This window comes from Trichosurus vulpecula, assembly GCF_011100635.1.
Source record: "Trichosurus vulpecula isolate mTriVul1 chromosome X unlocalized genomic scaffold, mTriVul1.pri SUPER_X_unloc_2, whole genome shotgun sequence".
Taxonomy (NCBI): domain Eukaryota; kingdom Metazoa; phylum Chordata; class Mammalia; order Diprotodontia; family Phalangeridae; genus Trichosurus; species Trichosurus vulpecula.
Genome location: NW_023494378.1, coordinates 530,714 through 552,844, shown reverse-complemented (window position 1 = coordinate 552,844; position 22,131 = coordinate 530,714). Strand labels below are relative to the sequence as shown.

At 39.1% G+C, this 22,131-nt stretch overlaps 1 protein-coding gene and 1 non-coding gene across 2 annotated transcripts; both read right to left on the bottom strand.

Annotated features, from left to right (window-relative positions):
• Window positions 1–181: 181 nt before the first annotated feature.
• RPL10 (ribosomal protein L10) lies at window positions 182–3,112 on the bottom strand. The gene is made up of 7 exons (XM_036740565.1): window positions 3,095–3,112; window positions 2,925–2,975; window positions 2,080–2,138; window positions 1,795–1,902; window positions 1,453–1,591; window positions 563–725; window positions 182–391 (listed from the first exon to the last, which is right to left on the bottom strand). The coding sequence occupies exons 2-7, from the start codon at window positions 2,945–2,947 to the stop codon at window positions 239–241; spliced, it is 645 nt and encodes a 214-aa protein (XP_036596460.1). The 5' UTR covers window positions 2,948–2,975; window positions 3,095–3,112; the 3' UTR covers window positions 182–238.
• On the bottom strand, window positions 816–949 carry LOC118833178. Its single transcript, XR_005009290.1, has one exon. It is a non-coding gene; the product is annotated as a small nucleolar RNA SNORA70 (small nucleolar RNA).
• Window positions 3,113–22,131: the final 19,019 nt, after the last annotated feature.

The window sequence follows — 22,131 nt, the reverse complement described above, 5'->3', positions numbered from 1 at the left end:
CTGCTGAAGACCCGGTCTCTTTATTCAGGTTAACCTTGCCACTGTAGGAGACTTACTGGCTGGTGCTCAGACCTCTACCCTGAAATCATGGTCAAAGTCTTTAACCCATTTCTAAGATAAGACAAGACCTTAAGGCTGGGAAGAGCTAATCCAGTGAGAAGGTAACACGCATGCAACCAAATAGCAGTATCTAGTTTATTTATGCCTGTGGAAAGGTAGACATCACAGGACACACCCCTCAGGAGTGGAGTGCCCGCCATTTATCCAAGGGGCCCCGGCTGGGGATGTACTTAACCCCACAGCCATCAGGAATGAGTCGCTTCTCAGTTATCATATCCTCAAATTCATCAGCATTGAACTTGGTGAAACCCCATTTCTTGGAGATGTGGATCTATGAGAAGGTAAAGAAATAGTCAGCTTTTGCTCCAGCCCTCAGATTAAAGAGTTGCTCTCACTAATGCACTTTAACATGGGAAAGGAAAATTTGCTAGTCAAGGTCAGTTTAAGACAATCGAAATTAAGGAAAAGAGGTGCTACCCACAGGAAACAGAATAATGTGTACCTTCTGGCGGCCAGGGAACTTGAACTTGGCTCTCCGCAAAGCTTCAATCACATGTTCTTTATTCTGAACCTTGGTTCGAATCGACATGATAACTTGGCCAATGTGCACACGGGCTACAGTGCCCTGGGGCTTCCCAAAAGCTCCCCGCATGCCAGTCTGGAGCCTAGGAAGTAGAGGATTAAGCAGCTCACATTTCAAATTCTGTTAAGTAGGTGCTTGCTCATTCTTAGCTAAGTTGTCTTAGCCAAAATAAAAGTGTTTCCGAGGTCCCTTAGAATACCCTGTATTAAAGACAAGGTACACACACAACCATGGAATTGCTGTTCGCAACCATTGCACACCAGCCCCACACCTGAGAATTGGGTTGGTCGGCTTAATTGGTTGCGAAGGGTATGGTGGGAACGCCCACTTCACCCAAGACACAGTATGTGTCCAAAGGAAGGCTTATCTTTAATGCCCATGCTTCCAAGCTCATAACTATCTTTCCCTACAGATCATTTGGATGCCTTGGTAAGCCAAGAAAACAAGCAACTCAAGTATGCTATAGTACACAACCTGCCGTGGTGGCTCATTCCTGAAATCACAGAATGTCAGAGGTTGGAAAAAGCCTTAGTCTTACCTCTGATTTGGAGAAATAAGAGTCAGCAAGTAAAGTAACTATCTGGAACTCTAGAATCAGTATTTGCTCTGCTACATGACACTGCCTGATCAGGCAACAGGGGGACTCCCCAAATGTAGGCACCTCCACACTGTATCCTTCTAATGGTCCATGGAAGGGATGGGGGGAGAGGAGAGGGAGCACAATACTTAAATACAAATACCATGATGTAGCCTTGAATCACAAAAATACATCTCAGTAGTCAGTAATTCCATAGGAAAACTCTTCTTACCTATCAGCCCCAGCACATGACAACATCTTATTGATGCGGATGACATGAAATGGATGTAGCCGCACACGAATATGAAAGCCATCCTTGCCACAACTCTTCACCATGTACTTGTTGGCACAGATCCGAGCGGCCTCTAAGGCTGAAGGAACAGGGCAACACGTTAAGTGCTTGACCAAGACACAAAGAAAAGAAAGTTGCTTATGTTAAGGTGAGTTTTGGAAGGGATAGCTGCTAGATGCTGTAAGATAACAGCATTCTGCAGTATATCCCAGGAACATCATAGCTCCTTCCTCCCAGGTCCTGAGGGTGGACCTACTGGAAACCCATGTTTTTTTTTTTTACCTTCTGATGACAGCTGTTCATATTCATCTGACACCATGTGACCGCACAGTGGAAATTCATCCACTTTTGCTTTCTTTCTACCAAGATCAAAGATTCGTATCTTGGCATCTGTATAAGAAAAAGTAAATAGTCAGAGCTGTACACCTTGGTGCCCTCCCTGCTGCCTAAGAGGCAGTTGATTAATTAAGTTACATATAAATGCTAATAGTAGTAGAATGGATGGGATCTGGGATATCCTTAATTGCTCCCCCTGCCCCCAGGGAGAATCAAATGCCCAATACTTACCAGGAACTCCCCTGCAGAAACGGGACTTTGGATACGGCTTATTTTTACAGTACCTATAACTAAAAAAGACAAAAGTAACTCAGTCTGGTTGGACTGTTAGAGGTCATTAGTTCTGTCTGACCTGCATTTCTGGACTCTCCCATGAAGATCATTTATTAAGCCAGAGCTTTACAAATATGTTCTCACAACCACAGTGGGAAGTAGGTGCTGTTATGTACCCCATTTTATACATGAAAAAACTAAAGCTTTAGTGACTTGCTCAAGGTCACACTGCTAGCGTTTTGAGGCAAGATTTCAACTCAGGTCTTGAGCACAAATCCAGCGGCTCTCCACTGTCACCTAGCTGTAGGCAGCTCATCACTGGGTGTTAAAAAATTCTTCATCTGTAGTGAGAGATTTGTTCAGGGTCCACCTGATAAAACAACGAAAGCTCAAAACCCATTGCTCCTACTTACTAACAAGACTAAGAAACAGCCAAGCCCACCTTGCGTTTAAAGGCCCAGACCTCGGAAAGAAGGCTAGAGTAAGGCTGACAGCTGAGATCGGAGGCTGCGAACAAGTAATGACTTCCCGGCCTTCCGGGATCCCCGAGTCGGACGTTGCGGAAGGGGAAGACACAGCAGCAAGGCCGGGCGCATCATGACGCAGCATGGCGGGCCCAGCAGCCGAGGCCCGCGCCTGGGGTACGCGACCAGGCCTAGGCTGCCTGGGCTACCTGCCCGGTGCCCGCCCCCAACCCCAAGGGGCTCACTAGACCGCCGGCGAGACCTAGGCGCTGTTGCGGCCTTCCCCGGCATGGCGCATCGGCCTACACGCACATGTGCTCCGGCTCCCCAGCTACTTACCAGCGGGCGGGACGACGGCCCATGGCGTCGGCGCCAGCAGGGACTGGGTGTCTGCAAGGAGAGAAGAACAAGGGCGTCTGTCGGGGTCTGGATCGGGGCCGGGACCGGACCACGGGGATGGGCCGCGGCAGAAACACTGAGCGAATAGCCCCACAAGCAGACACACTCACCTCGCCGCAGGGAAAGGGACGCTGCACCCGCTGCGCACGCCTTTTATAGGACGTCCGTCTCCACCCCACCCGACCATAGAGTTCCCGGTTCGGGCGTGCCGACGCTCTGCAACTTCCGTCCGACCATAGAGAAACTAAGCCACGGGGCCTGCGCGCTCGGCCTCGGGGAGCGGCCGTCTGCGCCAAGTGAGGTCGGGAGCGTGAGGGAGACGCCGGAAGGGCCCCAGCTCCGCCCCTTCATGCATAGTCAATAACTTCCCTGGGAAGGGCGAGGCAAAGAGGAAAATTGGGGGAAGGGAGTTTTCGGGATCGAATTCCAGCTTACTGTGGTGCCAACTCCCCCTACCCCCCAAACTTGGCCTAATCATTACGCGCCCGGAGGAGGAGACTTCTGCTGGGAGGATGGCCTGGGGGAGGGAGGGGGGCGACGCGGGGTGGGGGGGGCGGTGGACGGGGTGTGCATGTGCGCGTGCGGGCGCGTGTTCTTTCCTCTTTGAGCGCTGGTGTCCTTGACCCTTCTTAGTGGCCACATCTGTTCCACGTTCTCTGGGTGGACTTCCTATGGGAAGGAGGCGTTGGCATTTGGCTCGGCCTCACCAATGAAAGGGCAGTTATTTCAGAGTGAAATTACATCCGCATTCGCCTCACTTAGCCATTAGCTCTCCCTCTTCCATTTCTTTCCAAGTTTTTTTTGAGAATTCTGTCTTGGAAAGTTAGTGCCCAGATACTCGATGCTCGTATTTTATTATTCTACACGACACTTTAAATCAGTTTTTCTGGTTGATTGTGGAGGCGATCTGGAAAAGCAAAGGCGGGGTGGGGGGTGGGGGGAGAAATCAAGATTACTGCAGATGGGTGGGCCTTGGTGAGAAGGGACGCCTTTTCCTTTTCATCAAACTGGATTAAAGGAGAGAATGGGCGGTTGCCAACCCAGGGCCTGGCGTTAGGAAGAAACCTGAGTTCAAATCCAGCCTTGGACACCCACGAGCAGTGTGACTCTGGGCAAGTCACTTCACTTCTGACCAAGTCAGTTTCTTCAGCTGTAAAGTGGGAAAAAAATAATAGCACCTCCTTCCCAGGGTTGTTATGGGGATCAAATGAGGTAATTATTAATTTGTAAAGTGCTTAACATAATGTCTGGCACATAGGGGTGTTTAATAAGTACTTGTTCCCTTCTCGATTTTCCCTGGTTGACATAGAAATATAGACAATGTGGATTTCTCTGCTGACTAACTTTGCTGAAGTCATTCATTGCAGTGGCCCTAGAGAACAAAAAATGAAACACTGTAATAATGATAGCAATAGCATTTCTCTAGTATTTTGAAAAGCAATTTATAAATGTTATCCCCATTTTACAGATGAGGAAACTGAGATTAAGTGACCTGCTACTAAGTATCTGATGTCTATTTGAACTCAGGCCTTCTTGACTCCAGGCCCAGCCATCAACCACCCATTATTTAATCCAGTCTCTAATGAGAAGTAGCCTTTTTCACCAGGGACAACCCCTCAACCTCTCTGCATGGCTTGACACTGTTGTTCACCCTCTCCTCTTGGATATTCTCTCCTCTTGGTTTTCTTGATAGTCCCCTCTCCTGGTTCTATCAATTTTCCTTTTCCTTCTCAGTCTCCATTGCCGGATCATCATTTGTATCTGACCTAAGTAAAGGTGTCCCTCAAACCTCTCTCCTGAGCCTTCTTTCTGCACACTTTCTTGATGACCCCATCAGCTCCCAAGGGTACAATTGTTATCCTATTCAGATGGCTCTCATATCTATAGATGTAACTCTACTCTCTCTCCTCAGCTCCCGTCCATCATCAGTCTGCCCACTGCACGTTTCCAACTGGGCCAAACAGTCATTTCATTTTTAAAAAAATTTTAATGGTTCATTCTTTTATCGTTGAGATATATTTTTATTCCCACAGATGATATACTTAGAGAATCAAATAAAAAACTACTTGAAATAATAAACAACTTTAGCAAAGTTGCAGGACATAAAGTAAACCCACATAAGTCATCAGCATTTCTATATATTACTAACAAAGCCCAACAACAAGAGATAGAAAGAGAAATTCCATTTAAAGTTATGGTAGACATAAAATATTTGGGAGTCTACCTGCCAAGACAAACCCAGGAACTATATGAACACAATTTCAAAACACTTTTCACACAAATAAAGTCAGATCTAAATAACTTGGAAAACATCAGTTGCTCATGGGTAGGCCAAGCTAATATAATAAAAATGACAATTCTACCTAAAGTAATTTACTTATTCAGTGCCACACCAATCAAACTGCCAAAAAATTATTTTATAGAGCTAGAAAAAATAATATCAAGATTCATCTGGAAGAACAAAAGGTCCAGAAGATCAAGGGAATTAATAAAAAGAAATGCTAGGGAAGGTGGCCTAGCCATACCAGATCTTAGATTGTATTATAAAGCAGCAATCATCAAAACTACTTCATACTGGCTAGGAAATAGAGGGGTAGATCATTGGAACAGGTTATGTACAGAAGACACAGTAATTGATGATTATGGCAGTCTGCTGTTTGATAAACCCAAAGACTAGCTTCTGGGATAAGAACTCACTATTTAACAAAAAACTGCTGGGAAAACTGGAAAATATCATGGCAGAAACTGGGCATAGACCAACATCTGACACCATATACCAAAATAAAGTCCAAATGGGTACACGATTTAGATATAAAGCCCGATACTATAAACAAATTAGGGGAGCAAGGAATAGTTTATCTGTCAGATTTATGGAGAATGGAGGAATTTATGACCAAGTGAGAGAACATTATGAAATGCAAAATGGATAATTTTTATTAAATTAAATTGAAAAGTTTTTGCACAAACAAAATCAATACAACCAAGATTAGGAGGGAACCAGAAAGCTGGGCAAGAATTTTTACAACTAGTGTCTCTGATAAAGGTCTTATTTCTAAAATATATAGAGAACTGAGTCAAATTTACAAGAATGCAAGTCATTCTCCAATTGATAAATGGTCAAAGGATATGAACAGGCAGTTTTCAGAGGAAGAAATTAAAGCTATCCATAGTCATACGAAAAAATGCTCTAAATCACTATTGATTAGAGACATGCAAATCAAAACAACTCTGAGGTACCACATCACTCCTATCAGATTGACTAACATGACAAAACAGGAAAATGATAAGTGTTGGAGAAGATGTGGAAGTCGGAACACTAATTTGTTGTTAGTGGAGCTGTGAGCTGATCCGATCATTCTGGAGAACAATTTGGAACTATGCCTGAAAGGCGATAAAAATGTGCGTACCCTTTGATCCAGCAATACCACTTTTAGGGCTGTATCCCAAAGAGATCATAAAAATGGGGAAAGGACCCACATGTACAAAAATATTTATAGCAGCTCTCTTTGTGATGGCCAAGAACTGGAAATTGAGGGGATGCCCATCAAATGGGGAATGGCTGAACAAATTGTGGTATATGAATGTAATGGAATACTGTTGTGCTATAAGAAATGTTGAACAGGCAGACTTCAGAAAAACCTGCAAAGACTTATATGAACTGACGCTGAGTGAAGTGAGCAGAACCAGGAGAACATTGTACACAGTAACAGTTTGATGACTGATTCTGATAGACTTAACCCTTCTCAGCAATGCAAGGACCTAAAACAATTCCAAAGGATTCATGATGGAAAATGCCATCCACATCCAGAGAAAGAACTATGGAGTCTGAATGCAGAGCAAAGCAGACTATTTTGTTTTGTTTTGTTTCTTTCTCATGGTTTCTCCCATTTGTTATAACTCTTCTATATGATGTGACTAACGTGAAAATATGTTTAAAAGGAATGTATATGTAGAGCTTATATCAGATTGCAGGACATCTTGGGGAGGGAGGGGGAGAAAATCCAAAACTTATGGAAGAGAATGTTGAAAACTAAAAATAAGTAAATTAACTAATAAAAAGATATATGTTTTATTCCCCCCAATTACATGTTAAAACAGTTTTTTTAACATTCTTAAGTTTTGAGTTCCCAATTCTATCTATCTCCCACTTCCTCCCTCTCCTTGAGACTGCAAGCAATCAGAAATAGGTTATATATGTACAATCATGTAAAACATTTCCATATTAGTCATTTTGTACAAGAAGATTCAAATGAAAGAAAAAGAATAAATGAAAGAGTGAAAAATGGCATGTTTCAGTGTGTATTCAAACAATATCAGTTCTTTCTCTGGAGGCAGATAGCATGTTTCATCATTAGTCCTTTGGGATTGTCTTGGATCATTGTATTGCTGAGAACAGCTAAGTCATTCACATTTCTCCATCGAACAATATTGCTATTACTGTACGTAATGTTCTGGTTCTGTTCATTTCACTTTGCATCAGTTCATGCACAAACACGGGCATTTCAAAAGCAACATGTCCAAAACAGAATTTGTTCTCTTTCCCCACCAAAGCAATTCCTTTTTCAAAACTTTCCCGTTTCTGACCAGGGCAAGACCATCCTTCTGATCACCTAGGTTTATAACCTTGGAGTCTTCCCGAATGCTTAACAACCTCCTCCCCAGCTACCAAGTCTGGTCATTGCACCTTCCTAATATTTCTCACCCATCCCCCTTTTCTCCATTTGTATGGCTCCAACCCTGAGTCATTCCCTCAGTCTCTTTTGGCTGATTCCAAACACCCCCTTTTTTGGATTTTATATTATTTTATTTTTAATGGTATTTTTTTCCAATTACATATAACGCCAATTGTTAACATTCATTTTTTAATAAGATTTTGAGTTCCAAATTTTTCTCCCTCCCCATATGGGTTATATATGTGCAATCATGTAAAACATAGCTCCATATTAGTCATGTTATGAAAGAAGAAACAGAACAAAAGGAAAAAAAAAACTACAAAGAAACTAGTATGCTTCAATCTGTATTCAGACTCTGTGATTCTTTCTCTGGATGTGAATAGCATTTTCCATCATGAGCCTTTTGGAATAGTTTTGGATCGCTGTATTGCTGAGAAGAACTAAGTCAATCCCAGTTGATCATCGAGCAATGGTACTGTTGCTATGTCCAATGTTCTCCTGGTTTTGCCCACTTCTCTCAGCATCAGTTTATATCAGTCTTTCCAGGTTTTGCTGAAATCCGCCTGCTCATCACTTTTATAGCACAATAGTATTCCATTACTATTGAGGGCATTCCCTCAATTTCCCATACTTTGCTAGCACCAAAAGAATTGCTATAAATATTTTTGTGCAAGTGGGTCCTTTTCCCATTTTTATAATCTCTTTGGGATACAGACCTACTAGTAGTGTTGCTGGGTCAAAGGATATACAGTTTGATTGCCCTTGGGCACCGTTCCAAAGTGCCCTCCAGAATGGTTCCATCCCTCTTTTCTAAGCCGTCTTCCACATAGCTGCTAAATTCATATTCCTAAAGCATAAATCTGACTATGTCTCTTTCCTCACTGCTTAATAAACTAGCTAATACTTATATAGTGCTTACTATGTTTTGTACCAGGCACTGTGTTAAGTGCTTTACAATTTTTCTCTCTTTTGATCTTCTCAACAACCCTGTGAGGAAGGTGCCATTATCATCCTCATCTTACTGCTGAGGAAGCTGAGGCAAAGAGAGGTAAAGTGACTTACTCAAGACCACACAGCTCAGAAGGGTCTTGTTAGAAGCTCTGGGGCTCCCAGCTGCTTCTAGGATAAATGTAAAATCACAAGATCACAGATTTAGATTTAGAAGGAATGTAATCCAAACCCCTAGTTCCACCTTCCTAGGTGGAAACAGAGGACAAGTGACTTTGCCAAGGTCACATAGCTAGTGAGTGAGAGAGCTGAGATTCAAACTGACTCCAATGACTCTTTCCGATGGAACATGTTATCTCTTACACTCACACACTCTGGTCAGATTTGGCTGATGTGGGTTGTGTTTATCAAACTTCTTTTTTTCCCTCTTTCTTTTTCATTCTTCTTTATAGGGAACAGCTCACTGGGAATAGGAGGGAGGAATAATATGTTTGCAAATGAAGGTGATGGAGCCACAAAAGACATTGATAAAATTAATCAATAAGTAATTTTGGATTCTGTGTGGGAGTTCTTAACCTGGGGCCTCTTCCCAATTTTTCCTCTACCTCTCTTACTTGATTTTCAAAATCCTTTTTGAGCTCTTCCATGGCCTGAGACCAATTCATATTTTTTGGAGGCTTTTGTTGTAGGAACTTTGACTTTGTTATCTTCTTCTGAGTGTGTGTCATGATCTTCCTTGTCACCATAGTAACTTTCAGTAGTCAGAGGGTTTTTTCTGTTGTTTGCTTATTTTCCCAGCCTATTATTTGACTTTTAACTCTTTGTTAAAGTAAGGCTCTGCTTCCAGGGTGGAGGGCACACTGTCTGAAGCTTCAGGGGTTTTGTGCAGCTGTTTTCAGAGATACTTGTAGGGACCTGTAAGTTTTCAGTTTTTCCAAGGTGGTATGATCTAAAGAGAGGTTTTTACTACTCTCCTGGCCTGTGCTCTGATCTGTGAGTTACTATAAGTACTCTTTTCTATTCTGCAGCTATGAGGAGGGTTCCCTCCTCCACTGTGGCCACAAGCTCTGGTGTGCTAGTGCTCCTCATCGCTCTGGGACTGCCACCCAGGACTGGAACCCAGATTGAGTATGGGCAAAGCAACAAAGTCCTGCCTCAGTGATAGCAAAAAGACCAAAAAACAAAACAAAACAAAAACCCCTTACTGTCTGTGGGCTGAGAGCTCCATTGCCACTGCTGATTCAGTGGCTCCTAAGGCCTGCTCCTGGTTTGCTGAGGCTGGTACTGTGCAGGTGTGGCCTGTGCTGGACTGTACTCCACTTTCACCCGTATGCAACAGACCTTTCCTGCCAACCTTCTAAGTTATCTTGGGCTGGAAAATTATTTCACTCCATCTTTTGTGGGTTCTGCTGCCCTAGAATTTGTTTAGAGTCATTATTTAAAGGTATTTTGAGGGGTTTGGGGGAGACCCTAGGGGAGTCCCAGCCTTTACTCTGCCATCTTGACTCCACTTCATCTCAACTCAAAACCTATGATATTATTTATGTTATTATTAGGCTTTTAATTTTTCTTGTATTGTGATTTTTAGGAAATCATTGTATAAGAAATGTTGTGAGTTTGAAAAATCATATCTAGAGGGTTATATAATTGTATCCTCAGAAAATTTACTTCTTTTTTAATCTGGATGATTTTAGATTATTGAAATGAGCTGTTAGAGAATGTGGTCACAATGTATAAAACTGCTAAGTATATAATTTGCTTTCAAATGAATAATTATAATAACTTGCTATTTGGGAGAAGTATAATAGACCTTGTAAATTCTCTTCATCTGTGAAGTTCTTTGGGGACTTACCAGATTCCTTGGGACCTTCTAATGGGCAAGGTCACAAAATCTTATCAATCTTTCTAAAACCAGATTGTGAAATTCTGAAGTACTGAAGTGGTTTAATGAGAAATTAGGACCTCTCACAGCTGAAGTGAGGGAGCTTACATGTTTGTTTTAATAAGAGGTGATTTTTATCTGATAGATTATTTGGTCATTGATTATGAAAATTATAGCATTTTACCTGGAATAGTATGTATTGAAGTTACACTTTGAAGCCAAGTTAATCTCAATAGATTCCAGATTTAAATATTTTATTTTTGTGTTAGGGGTTAATATACAATACTTTTCACTACACATGGCAACTACAGCTGTGAAATTAAAAGATATTTGCTCCTTGGAAGGAGCACTGGTCTGGACAGCAGACTAAAAAGCAGAGACATCACCTTGCTGACAAAGGTCCCATACAGTCAAAGCTATGTTTTTTTTCCAGTAGCCGAGTACGGCGATGAGAGTTGGACTATAAGGAAAACTGAGCACCACGGAATTGACACTTCCAAATTATGGTGCTGGAGAAGACTTTTGAGAGTCCCTTGGACAGCAAGGAGATTAAATCAGTCAATACTTAAAGAAATTAAATGAAGCTATTCACTGGAAGGTCAAATACTGAAGCTGAAGAAACATTTGGAAGAGATATATATATATATATATGTATATATGTGTATATATACATATATGTATATATACACATATATATGTATATATATGTGTATATAGATATCTATGGTGTGTGTTTGTGTGTCTGCACAGTGCCACTGCTTTTCTGGATGCCATGATATAATATAACATAATATAATACAATATAATTATATACATATACATATATATGCACTTGCACATACATGCACATACATATCTTCAAAGCGGGGATAGGACAAACATGTGATGCAATGAAAATGTAAAAGTTTTAGATTTAATGTAAAAATTTACATTTTAATGGAGTAGTAAACTCAATTTTTAGAAAAGCGACAAAATTATACTGTTTTCTCTAAGAAGTAGGAGAGAGATACATATATCTAGTTCTTAGAGAAACATTTGGAAGACATATATGTGTCTCTGTGTGTGTGTGTATATGTATACATACATACATATATATACATATGTGCGTGTATATGTATATATATAATATATATATGTATGTATATATGGCTTCCAAATATTTCTCTTAAGAATGACAAGTACATGTGATGTTCCTGGGTGATATACTTAAATTTTTTTTCTTTTGATCCTGAAAGTAATTAAGAGCAAGGTCAAAAGGTAAAGTACTGAACATCCTTCAGGTTCAATTGAATATACACAGATGAACTTTTTGTAATTTTTCCTTTTTCCTAAGATATGTGGACTTTGGTTATTTTTAGCAATAATTTCTCAAAATTGAATGAAAGATTTTACTTATAAAATTGCATTAATAAGTGTAAAAGAAATTTTAAATCATGTTTCTTTTTCTGTTTTGAATTCTCTATCTGATAACATTAGGAAACAGAAAGGCTCATTTTCCAAGTCAGGCCTTCATGGATGCTTTTTAAGATTCTTTCTTCAGCCTGTAGACAGCATTATCCACATCAGGTACACAGTTCAGGTAAAAAGACCAAGTGGGAAGTGAAGACTGAAATTCTTTGAACTTTTGGGGAGAATTATTGGTTCCTAATTTGATGTTGTTATAGCTGGGTTGTTAATAAGGTTTGAATTGGTTTTCACCTCATGAACTACTTACTGGAAAGCCAAATTTAAGAGGTTGTGTTAATTGTATTAAGTTTTTATCACTGACAGGTTTTACTAGCAGCATTACCTAGAAAACATCTGCAAGTGACTTGGAGCTAGGGAAGTGGATCTACTAGGAGGAACATCTCTCCCAAACTGCCCTGTTAATGAGACCTAATTCCAGAATTTCCAAGGGAAAATGTTTCTTAAGACCAGACAGCTACATGAGACAGCTAAGACCCAATATGAAATATTCTAATTTAATGGACGTTTCGAGTGGGTTACCAGGAACAAACTAGATCAAAGAGACCTCATGTTATTTAACACTGGTGATTATTATATTACTTCTGCTTTAATGTTTCCTGATGCTTCTGTTTGCCTGCGGAGGTATATGCCAAAATTCTAATGTGAACGTATACATTAATAAGTGTGCGGTCAAAGACCTGTATTGCAGACTTCTCTATAATCAAAACAGGGGAAATTGAAATGAGAATTTTTCATTTTTTATTTCCTTTCATTAATTTTAGTATGCCATTCTTCCTGGAACATTTTGGTTAACTGAAACCTGTTTTCTGTTAATATTAACCTCACCTAGTTAAACCTGATTCATTCAATGATGATATTAAGGGAAGACTTTTTGACATTCCTCATATATATGATAATAATTTTTCATCTTTTATTTTTTTAAAGTTAATTTTCATTATTTACAGGAAAGTTATTGAGCTGGCTGAAACCTGTCCCATGGGATGTGAAAAATTACTTAAGGCGTCAAACATTTCTCAGATAAGAACTCCCCCCCACCCCCACCAAAAAAGGAGTCAAGGCTTCCCAAAGTAATTTGGATTACTTTATTTGAGGAAGGGATTTTACTCTGTAGGCCCATAAATCTCCTCTCTCAATTAGCCCATTGTGAACCCTCTGACTTAGTTTACCTATAGAATCTTGTTTAACTAGATTTGTTTCCTTAGGGGAAATACGAGATCATGACTCTGCTGAACGAAACTTGTTCCACCTTTTCGACATTGAAGAAGCATGGAATTATAAATCTGTCTTTTAAAAATTTCTATAGCCTAAAAGAATGTACAAGATTGCAACATGTAAAATAATTTATTTCTCTGTCTCTCTGGTGTAATTTTCTCTCTAAAAACTTGCCAGAAAATTCTAATTATTGTTCAGGATTATTTTTTTTTTCCTGAAGCCTGAACCTGTGCTTAAGGATAACATAACCTAGGTTTTTCTTACCTCTATAAATTCTGCATTAGGGTAGATTTATTTCAGCAGCAATAATCTACCTTGTGAACTCAAAGAGGAGATATTTCTTTCATCACATCACCAAATATCAATTAATTATATATGCAGTAACATTCAGACTTTCATGAAATACATCATATCAATGAATGTAGCAATTGCATAACAGTAGGATGCAGCCTGGGGCAGCTAGGTGGTGCAGTGGATAGAGCACTGGGACTGGCATCAGGAAGACCTGAGTTCAAATCCAGCCTCAAGCACTTACTAGTTGCGTGACACTGGGCAAGTCACTTTGAAGAGGTTATAGCAAAAATGATGATTGTAAGGAACCATATGTTTCTAGGGGTGACCGCTGCGGCCCCAAAATACCTACACGCCGGGTCCTGCCGAAAGAATTCGACCCAAGCCTTCTCAGCCAAGGGAAAAGACAAAGTTTATTAGGGATTCACCATAATGGGCTGTCTTAAGAAATCCCACCCTTTGTGACGCCTGTTTTCACAAGCGGGCCAGATTCAACCTACTGAATTAGATTGAATCTGAGCACCTTCATGGAGGCAAGATGGAGATTATATACACAAAGATTGTAGGAGGGATTGAGGGGTGGTCTGGGGTGACTAAAGGAGGGCTTTAGGGAGGGTCTTGAGGGGAAGTCTAAGGAGGATAAGGTCGGGTCAGAGTCCAGGAACCTAGAGAATGGAATTAAGGATGGGAAGTAGCTGAAGGCATGGATACTGATATATCAAGGGTGGAGAAGTAGCTGGACAATAAAGGGTGAGGCTAGGTAGAGATTTGGGCCTAATGAAAATGTGAGGCTTGTGGCCTTAGGGGAAGGCCAGATCCAGTTGGAAGATTCAAGGACAGTTCAAGGGGGCTCCCAGAGACTGTATTCCAGATTCAAGGGGCTTCCCAGAGACTGTGCCCTCATTAACTTAACCTCTGTTTGCCTAAATCCACTGGAGAAGGAAATGGCAAACCATTTTAGTATCTTTGCCAAGAAAACCCTAAATGGTATCACAAAGAGTTGGACATTACTGAATTACAACAGGACGAAGCCAAGCCAGGATAAAGTTGTTATTGTTTAGTCATTTTCGAGTTTTGTCTGACTCTTCCTAACCCCATTTTGGGGTTTCCTTGGCAAAGATGCTGGAGTAGTTTGCCATTTCCTTCTCCAGCTCCTTTTACAGATGAGGAAACTGAGGCAAACAGAGTTAAATGACTTGTCCAGGGTCACACAGCTAGTAAGTAATGGGGTATGGGACCTGAACCCCTAAAAAGGGAAATACCTTCAGTCCTTTAACTTTCTCATACATTTCAGCAGCCCAGAACCCAGGTGTTCACCTGAGGCATCTGGCCCATCCCAGTAAAGGATTATACTTTTTAACTGTCTCTTCATTGCTGCCCTACCACTTAATTCCTCCCATTGTCTGCACCTGGCCCACTCCAGGCTATTTACCACTTCTTCATCCCATCCAGATCTTCCCACAGTTTTTTTTGTATATAAGTATCAGTCTTGTCCCTGTCAAATTCACAGATTTACTAGAAATCTTGCCTGCCCAATCAGTGTATAATAATCCTTACTACTCTGACTGAAAGAAGGCTTGAGTAGTAGAATTCTTTTGAGGCAGACCCACCCTGTACATTGCATTTTGGGGTTCCCAGCACCCCAAACCACATCAGTAAATGTCTGAGGCCAGATTTAAACTCAGGAAGATGAGTCTCCCTGACTCCAGGCCTGATGTTCTATCTATACTTCCAAAAAACCAACATAAAGAAATAAAGTCACATTGGAAAAATATTCCAGGATCTAACCAAGAAGAAACAAAATTGTGGCTCTAAAAAGAAAATTCTACTTCCTACGGAGAGAAAAATAAAAGAAAAAAATGCCAGCAAAAATATTTTCTATAATGGAAAGACAAAACCTCTCTTTTGAAATAGAACTGGCTACAGGAAAATGCCAAAAACTTTTTTTCTAAATCAAGGTTGTTTCCCAGGCCTCAGTTTCCTTGGTTGAGGTAATACCCATTAATTTGCTAAGGGATAAATAAGAATTGAAATAAAAGGAGATGACTTTAGGAAAAGATCCTCCAAGTTTCTCAGGAAAATTGTTAGCTTACAAATTCTATTTGGGCATATAGGTGTAGTCAAATAGCCCCATTTAAAACACAATGGGTCAGAAGATTATAGGGGATCCTTTGATCCCACTAGGCATAGCTAATGTTAATTGGTAACTCTATTGCCCATCTGGGTTGCAGTTACAGGGCAGAGAAGAGCACTGGGAGTTGGTCACAAGGGAGCAGAGGCCCTGGTCTCAGTTCCAAAGCAAAGAGAGCACTAGTGTTTGAGTCTGTAGGGGACCAGAGGTCCTTCCTGGATAAAGACCAGAGCACAGACCAAGAAAGCAGTTACCACACCTCTTCCTAGATCACACCACCTTGAAAGCACTGAAAACTTGCAGACCACCAGAAATAGCTCTGAAGATAGCAGCATGAAAATGCCTGAAGCTGGAACAGTGCCTCCCTACACCCAGGTGAGCAGAGTCCAATTTTAACATAAAGTTCAAAATCTAGAAAAATGAACAAACAACAACAAATAATAATTTGACCACAAAAAGCTACTACAGTGACAGGGAAAACCAACATATAAACTCAGAAGAAGATAACCATGTGAGAACAGCTACAAACAAAGCCTCAGAGAAAAGCATGCTAATTTGACCCAAGTCCAACAAGAATCCTGGAAGAGTTGAAGAGAGGGATAAGAGTGCTAGAGGAAAAATTGGGAAAAAAATGATAGTGATACAAGAAAATTATGAAAAGAGAACTAACAGCTTGGTAAAAGAGGCACAAAAAATACTGAAGAAAATAATACCTTAAAAAACAGAATTGGCCCAATGGTAAAAGAGGCACAAAAACATACTGAAGAGAAGAACTCATTAAAAGCAGAATTGGCCAAATGGGAGAGGATATACAAAAACTCACTGAAGAAAACAACTCCTTAAAAAACAAAATTGGCCAAATGGAAAAAGAGGTACAAAACTCACTGAAAAAAATAATTTCTTAAAAATTAGAATTGGGCAAGTGGAAGCTAATATCAATGAGACATGAAGGAACAATAAAACAAAGTCAAAAGAATGAAGAAAATAGAAGAAAATGTGAGACATCTCATTGGAAAAACAACTGACCTGGAAAATAGATCAAGGAGAGATAATTTAAGAATTATTGGACTACCTGAAAGCCATGATAAAAAAAAGTGTAGACATTGTATTTCAAGAAATTATCAAGGAAAACTGCCCTGATGTCTTAGTTCCAGTGGGTAAAATGGAAATTGAAAGAATCCACCAATCACCTCCTGAAAGAGATCTAAAAATGAAAACTTCCAGGAATATTATAGCCAAATTCCAGAGCCCCCAGGTCAAAGAGAAAATACTTCAAGCTGCCAGAAAGAAACAATTCAAATATTGTTGGAGCCACATTTAGGGTCACACAAGATTCAGTGGCTTCCACATTAAAGAAGTAGAGAGTTTAGAATATGATTTTCTGGGAGGCAAAGGAGCTAGGATTACAACCAAGAAAAACCTGGCAAAAAGTATAATCCTTCAGGAGGAAAATGGATATTTAATGAAATAGAGGACTTTCAAGCATTCCTGATGAAAAGGCCAGAGCTGAATAGAAAATTTGGCATTCAAACACATGACTCAAGAGGGACATAAAAAGGCAAACATGAAAGAGTAATCATAAGGGTCTTAATAAAAAGCCAAACTGTTTATATTCCTATATGGGAAGATAATGGGCAGGTAGGTGGTATGATGGATAGAGTACCTGGCCTAGAGTCAGGAAGACTTATCTTCCTAAATTCAAATCTGGCCTCAGACACTTACTAGTTGTGGGACTCTGAACAAATCACTTAAGCCTGTTTGCATCAGTTTCTTTATTTGTAAAAATAAACTAGAGAAGGGAATGGTAAACTGTTCCAGTATCTTTGCCAAGAAAGCTCCAAGTGGGGTCACAGAGTCAAACACAAATGAAATGACTCAACAACAACAACAACGGAAAGATGATACATGTAACTCCTAAGAACTTTATCATTATTAGGGCAGTTAAAAGTAGTTTACATAGAGGCCATGCATGTGAGTCAATTATGTTGGAATGATCTCGAAAAAGACAAAAATGAAGTGGTGAGAAAGAGGGATGCACTGGGAGAAGGGGGAAGGGAGAGGCAGAACGGGGAAAATTTTCTCAAATAAAAGAGTCACACAAAGAAGAACTTTTACAACGGATAGGAAAAATGGGTGTGGTGGGGTGGTGGGCAATACTTGAATCTCACTCTCATTGGAATTGGTTCAAAGAATGAAGAATATAAATATACACACCGAGTTACATTTAGAGAGATGTAATTTACCTAATAGGGAAATAGGAGAGGAAGGGGAAAAGAGAAAGAGGGGGTAGGTTGATAAAGGGAATGGTAAATTAAGGGAGGCAGTGGTTAGAAGCAAAATAGGCTTTTGAGGAGGGACAGGATAAAAAGAGAGAGAAGAAGAAACAGAAGAAAATAGAATGGAGGGAAATACACAGTAGTCGTAACTGCGAATGTGAATGGGATGAACTCACCAATAAAAAAGAAGTGGATAGCAAAATGAATTAGAAACCAGAATCCAACAATATGCTGTTTTCCAGAGATACACTTGAAACAGAGAGTTAGAATAAAGGGCTAGAGCAGAATATATTGTGCTTCAGCTAAAGCCAAAAAAAAAAAAAAAAAAAAAAGCAGGGGTAGTAATCATGATCTCAGACAAAGCAAAAGCAAAAGTAGGCTTAATTAAAAGGGATAGGTGGGAGCCAAGATGGTGGACTGAAAAGGTAAACAGGGGAGAAAAACCTTGTTACTCAATAAGGGCTAATTGTTACCATCCTTATATAGGATAATATTGTTTTACATATGTTATATATATGTATATATATATATATATATGTCAATCTTGAGAATAGTACAGTTATTATGACAATGAAAGGGATGTACATAGACTGTGGGTATCAGTATAAAATAACAGATATAGTGATAAAAACATAATTAAGAGATGTAAAGGGATGGTTCTGGGAGAAGAGATAAGGAGGTAGTAGAGAAGGGTAAATTACATCACACAAAGAGGCACAAAAACATATTATAGTAGAGGGAAAGAAGGGAGGGAGAAGAGCAGTATTTGAACTTTACTCTCATTGGATTCGGTTCAAGAAGGGAATAACATACTCTGGTAAGTATAGAAATCAAACTTGTCCTACATGCAGCAGGAGGGGAAAGGGGAAGAAAAGGGGGAGGTGGTCAGAAGGGAAGGAAGGAGTAGCAAGGGGAAAAAGGTGAGAGAAGAGAGGGGAATCAAGAGGGAAGGTAAACTGAGGAAGGCAGTGGTCAAAAGCAAAACTCTTTTGAGGAGTGGAAGGGAGAAGGGAGAAATAAAAGCACAAACAAGGGGGAGGGAAATAGGATGGAGGAAAAGACACAGATAGTAATCATAACTGTGAATGTGAATGGGACGAACTCTCCCATAAAACGGAAGCAGATAGCAGAATGGATTAAAAACCATAATCCTACAATATGTTGTTTACAAGAAGCACATTTGAAAAACGGGGATACACAAAGGGTAAAGGTAAAAAGCTAGAGTAGAATATATTGTGCCTCAGCTCCAGTAAAAAAAAGCAGGGGTAGCAATCCTAATTTCAGACAAAGCAAAACAAAATTAGATCTGACTAAAAGAGATAAGGAAGGACACTATATCCTGCTAAAAGGCACCATAGACAATGAAGCAATATCATTACTTTACATATATGCACCAATTGGTGTAGCATGCAAATATTTAGAGGAGAAGTTAAGGGAGTTAAAGGAAGAAATAGATAGCAAAACTAGTATTAGTGGGAGACCTCAAACTCCTCCTCTCTGAACTTGATAAATCTAACCTCAGAATAAACAAGAAAGAAGTTAAGGAGGTGAATAGAATTTTAGAAAAGGCAGATACGACAGACCTCTGGAGAAAACCGAATGGGGTTAAAAAGGAATATACTTTTTCCTCAGTGGTACATGGCACATACTCAAAAATTGACCATGTACTAGGGTATAAAAACCTCACAATCCAGTGCAGAAAGGCAGAAGTAGTCAATGCATGCTTTTTAGATCATGATGTAATAAAAAATATTTATAATAAAGGACCACGGAAAAATAAACAAAAAATCAGTTGGAAACTAAATAATCTAAACCTAAAGAATGAGTGGGTCAAAGAACAAATCATAGAAACAATTAATAATTTCATTCAAGAGAAGGACAATAGTGAGACATCATACCAAAACTTATGGGAGGCAGCAAAAGCAGTTCTTAGGGGGAGTTTTATATCTCTAAATGCTTACATGAATAAAATAGATAAAAAAGAGATGAATGAATTGGGCATGCAACTGAAAAAGCTAGAAAAAGAACAAATTGAAAATCACCAATTAAATACCAAATTAAAAATACTGAAAATCAAAGGACAGATTAATAAAATTGAAATCAAGAAAACTATTAAATTAATAAATAAAACTAAGAGCTGGTTTTATGAAAAAAAAAACCAATAAAACTGATAAATCTTTGGTCAATTTGATTAAAAAAAAGAAAGAAGAAAACCAAATTACCAGTATCAAAAATGAAAAGGTTGAATTCACCTCCAATGAAGAGGAAATTAAAACAATAATTAGGAATTATTTTACCCAGTTGTATGCCCATAAATTTGACAACTTTAGGGAAATGGATGGATATTTACAAAAATATAAATTGCCCAGGTTAACAGAAGAGGAATTAAAATACCTAAATAGCCCCATCTCAGAAAAAGAAATTGAGCAAGCCATCAATGAACTCCCTAGGAGAAAATTTTCAGGGCCAGATGATTTTACATGTGAGTTCTATCAAAAATTTAAAGAACCATTAATTCCCATACTTTATAGAGTATTTGGGAAAATAGGCAAAGAAGGAGTCTACCAAATTCTTTTTATGACACAAATATGGTACTAATACCTAAACCAGGAAGAGTCAAAACAGAGCAAGAAAATCATAGACCAATTTCCCTAATGAATATTGATTCTAAAATTTTAAATAAGATTTTAGCAAAAAGATTACGGCAATTAATGATGAGAATAATACACTATGATCAGGTAGAATTTATTCTAGGAATGCAAGGTTGGTTCAGTATTAGGAGAACTATCAGCATAATTGATCATATCAACAACAAAACTAGCAGAAACCATATGATTATCTCAATAGATGCAGAAAAAGCTTTTGAGAAAATACAACACCCATTACTATTAAAAACCCTAGAAAGCATAGGAATAAATGGAGTCTTTCTTAACATTATAAATAGCATCTACAGCAAGCATTATATGTAATGGGTATAAGCTAGATATATTCCCGGTAAGATCAGGGTGAAACAAGGGTGTCCATTATTACCCCTATTACTCAATTTGGAACTAGAAATGTTAGCTTTAGCAACAAGGAAAGAAAAAGAAATGGAAGGAATTAGAATAGGCAAAGAACAAAATGAATTATCACTTTTTGCAGATGATATGATGATTTCCTTAGAGAATCCAGTAAAAAAAAACTACTTGAAATAATAAACAACTTTAGCAAAGTTACAGGATATAAAATAAACCCACATAAGTCCTCAGCATTCCTATATATTACTAAGAAAGCCCAACAGCAAGAGATAGAAAGAGAAATTCCATTTAAAGTTACTGTAGATACTATAAAATATTTGGGAGTCTACCTGCCAAGACAAACCTAGGACCTATATGAACAACCAAACACTTTTCACACAAATAAAATCACATCTAAGTAAATGGAAAAAACATCAGTTGCTCATGGTTAGGCCGAGCTAATACAATAAAGAATTACTTAAGTTAATTTACTTATTTAGTGCCATACCAATCAAACTACCAAAAATTATTTTACAGAGCTGGATAAAATAATAACAAAGTTCATCTGGAAGAACAAAAGATCCAGAATATGAAGGGAATTAATGAAAAGAAATGCTAGAGAAGGTGGCCTAGCCATATCAGATATTAAACTGTATTATCAAGGTCTTCAAAACTACTTGGTACTGGCTAAGAAACAGAGTGGTTGATCAGTGGAATAGGTTAGGTACACAAGATGCAGTAGTCAATGACCATAGAAATCTACTCTTTGATAAACCCAAAGAATCCAGCTTCTGGGGTAAGAATTCACTATTTCACAAAAATTGCTGGGATAATTGGAAAATAGTATGGCAGAAACTGGTCATAGACCAATATCTTACACCATATACCAAAATAAACTCAAAATGGGCTCACGATTTAGGATTAAAGGCTGATACTATAAGCAATTTGGGAGAGCAAGGAATAGTTTACCTATCAGATTTATGAGAAAGGGAAGAATTCATGACCCAACAGGAGATAGAGAGCATTACAAAGTGCAAAATGGATAATTTTAATTATGTTAAATTGGAAAAGTTTTTGTATAAACAAAGCCAATGCAACAAAGGAAGCAGAAAATTGGGAGAAAAATCTTTATAACCAGTGTCTCTGATAAAGACCTCATCTCTAAAATATACAGGGAGCTGAGTCAAATTTATAGGAATACAAGTCATTCCCCAATTGAGAAATGGTCAAAGGATATGAACAGACAGTTTTCAGAGGAAGAAATTAAGGAC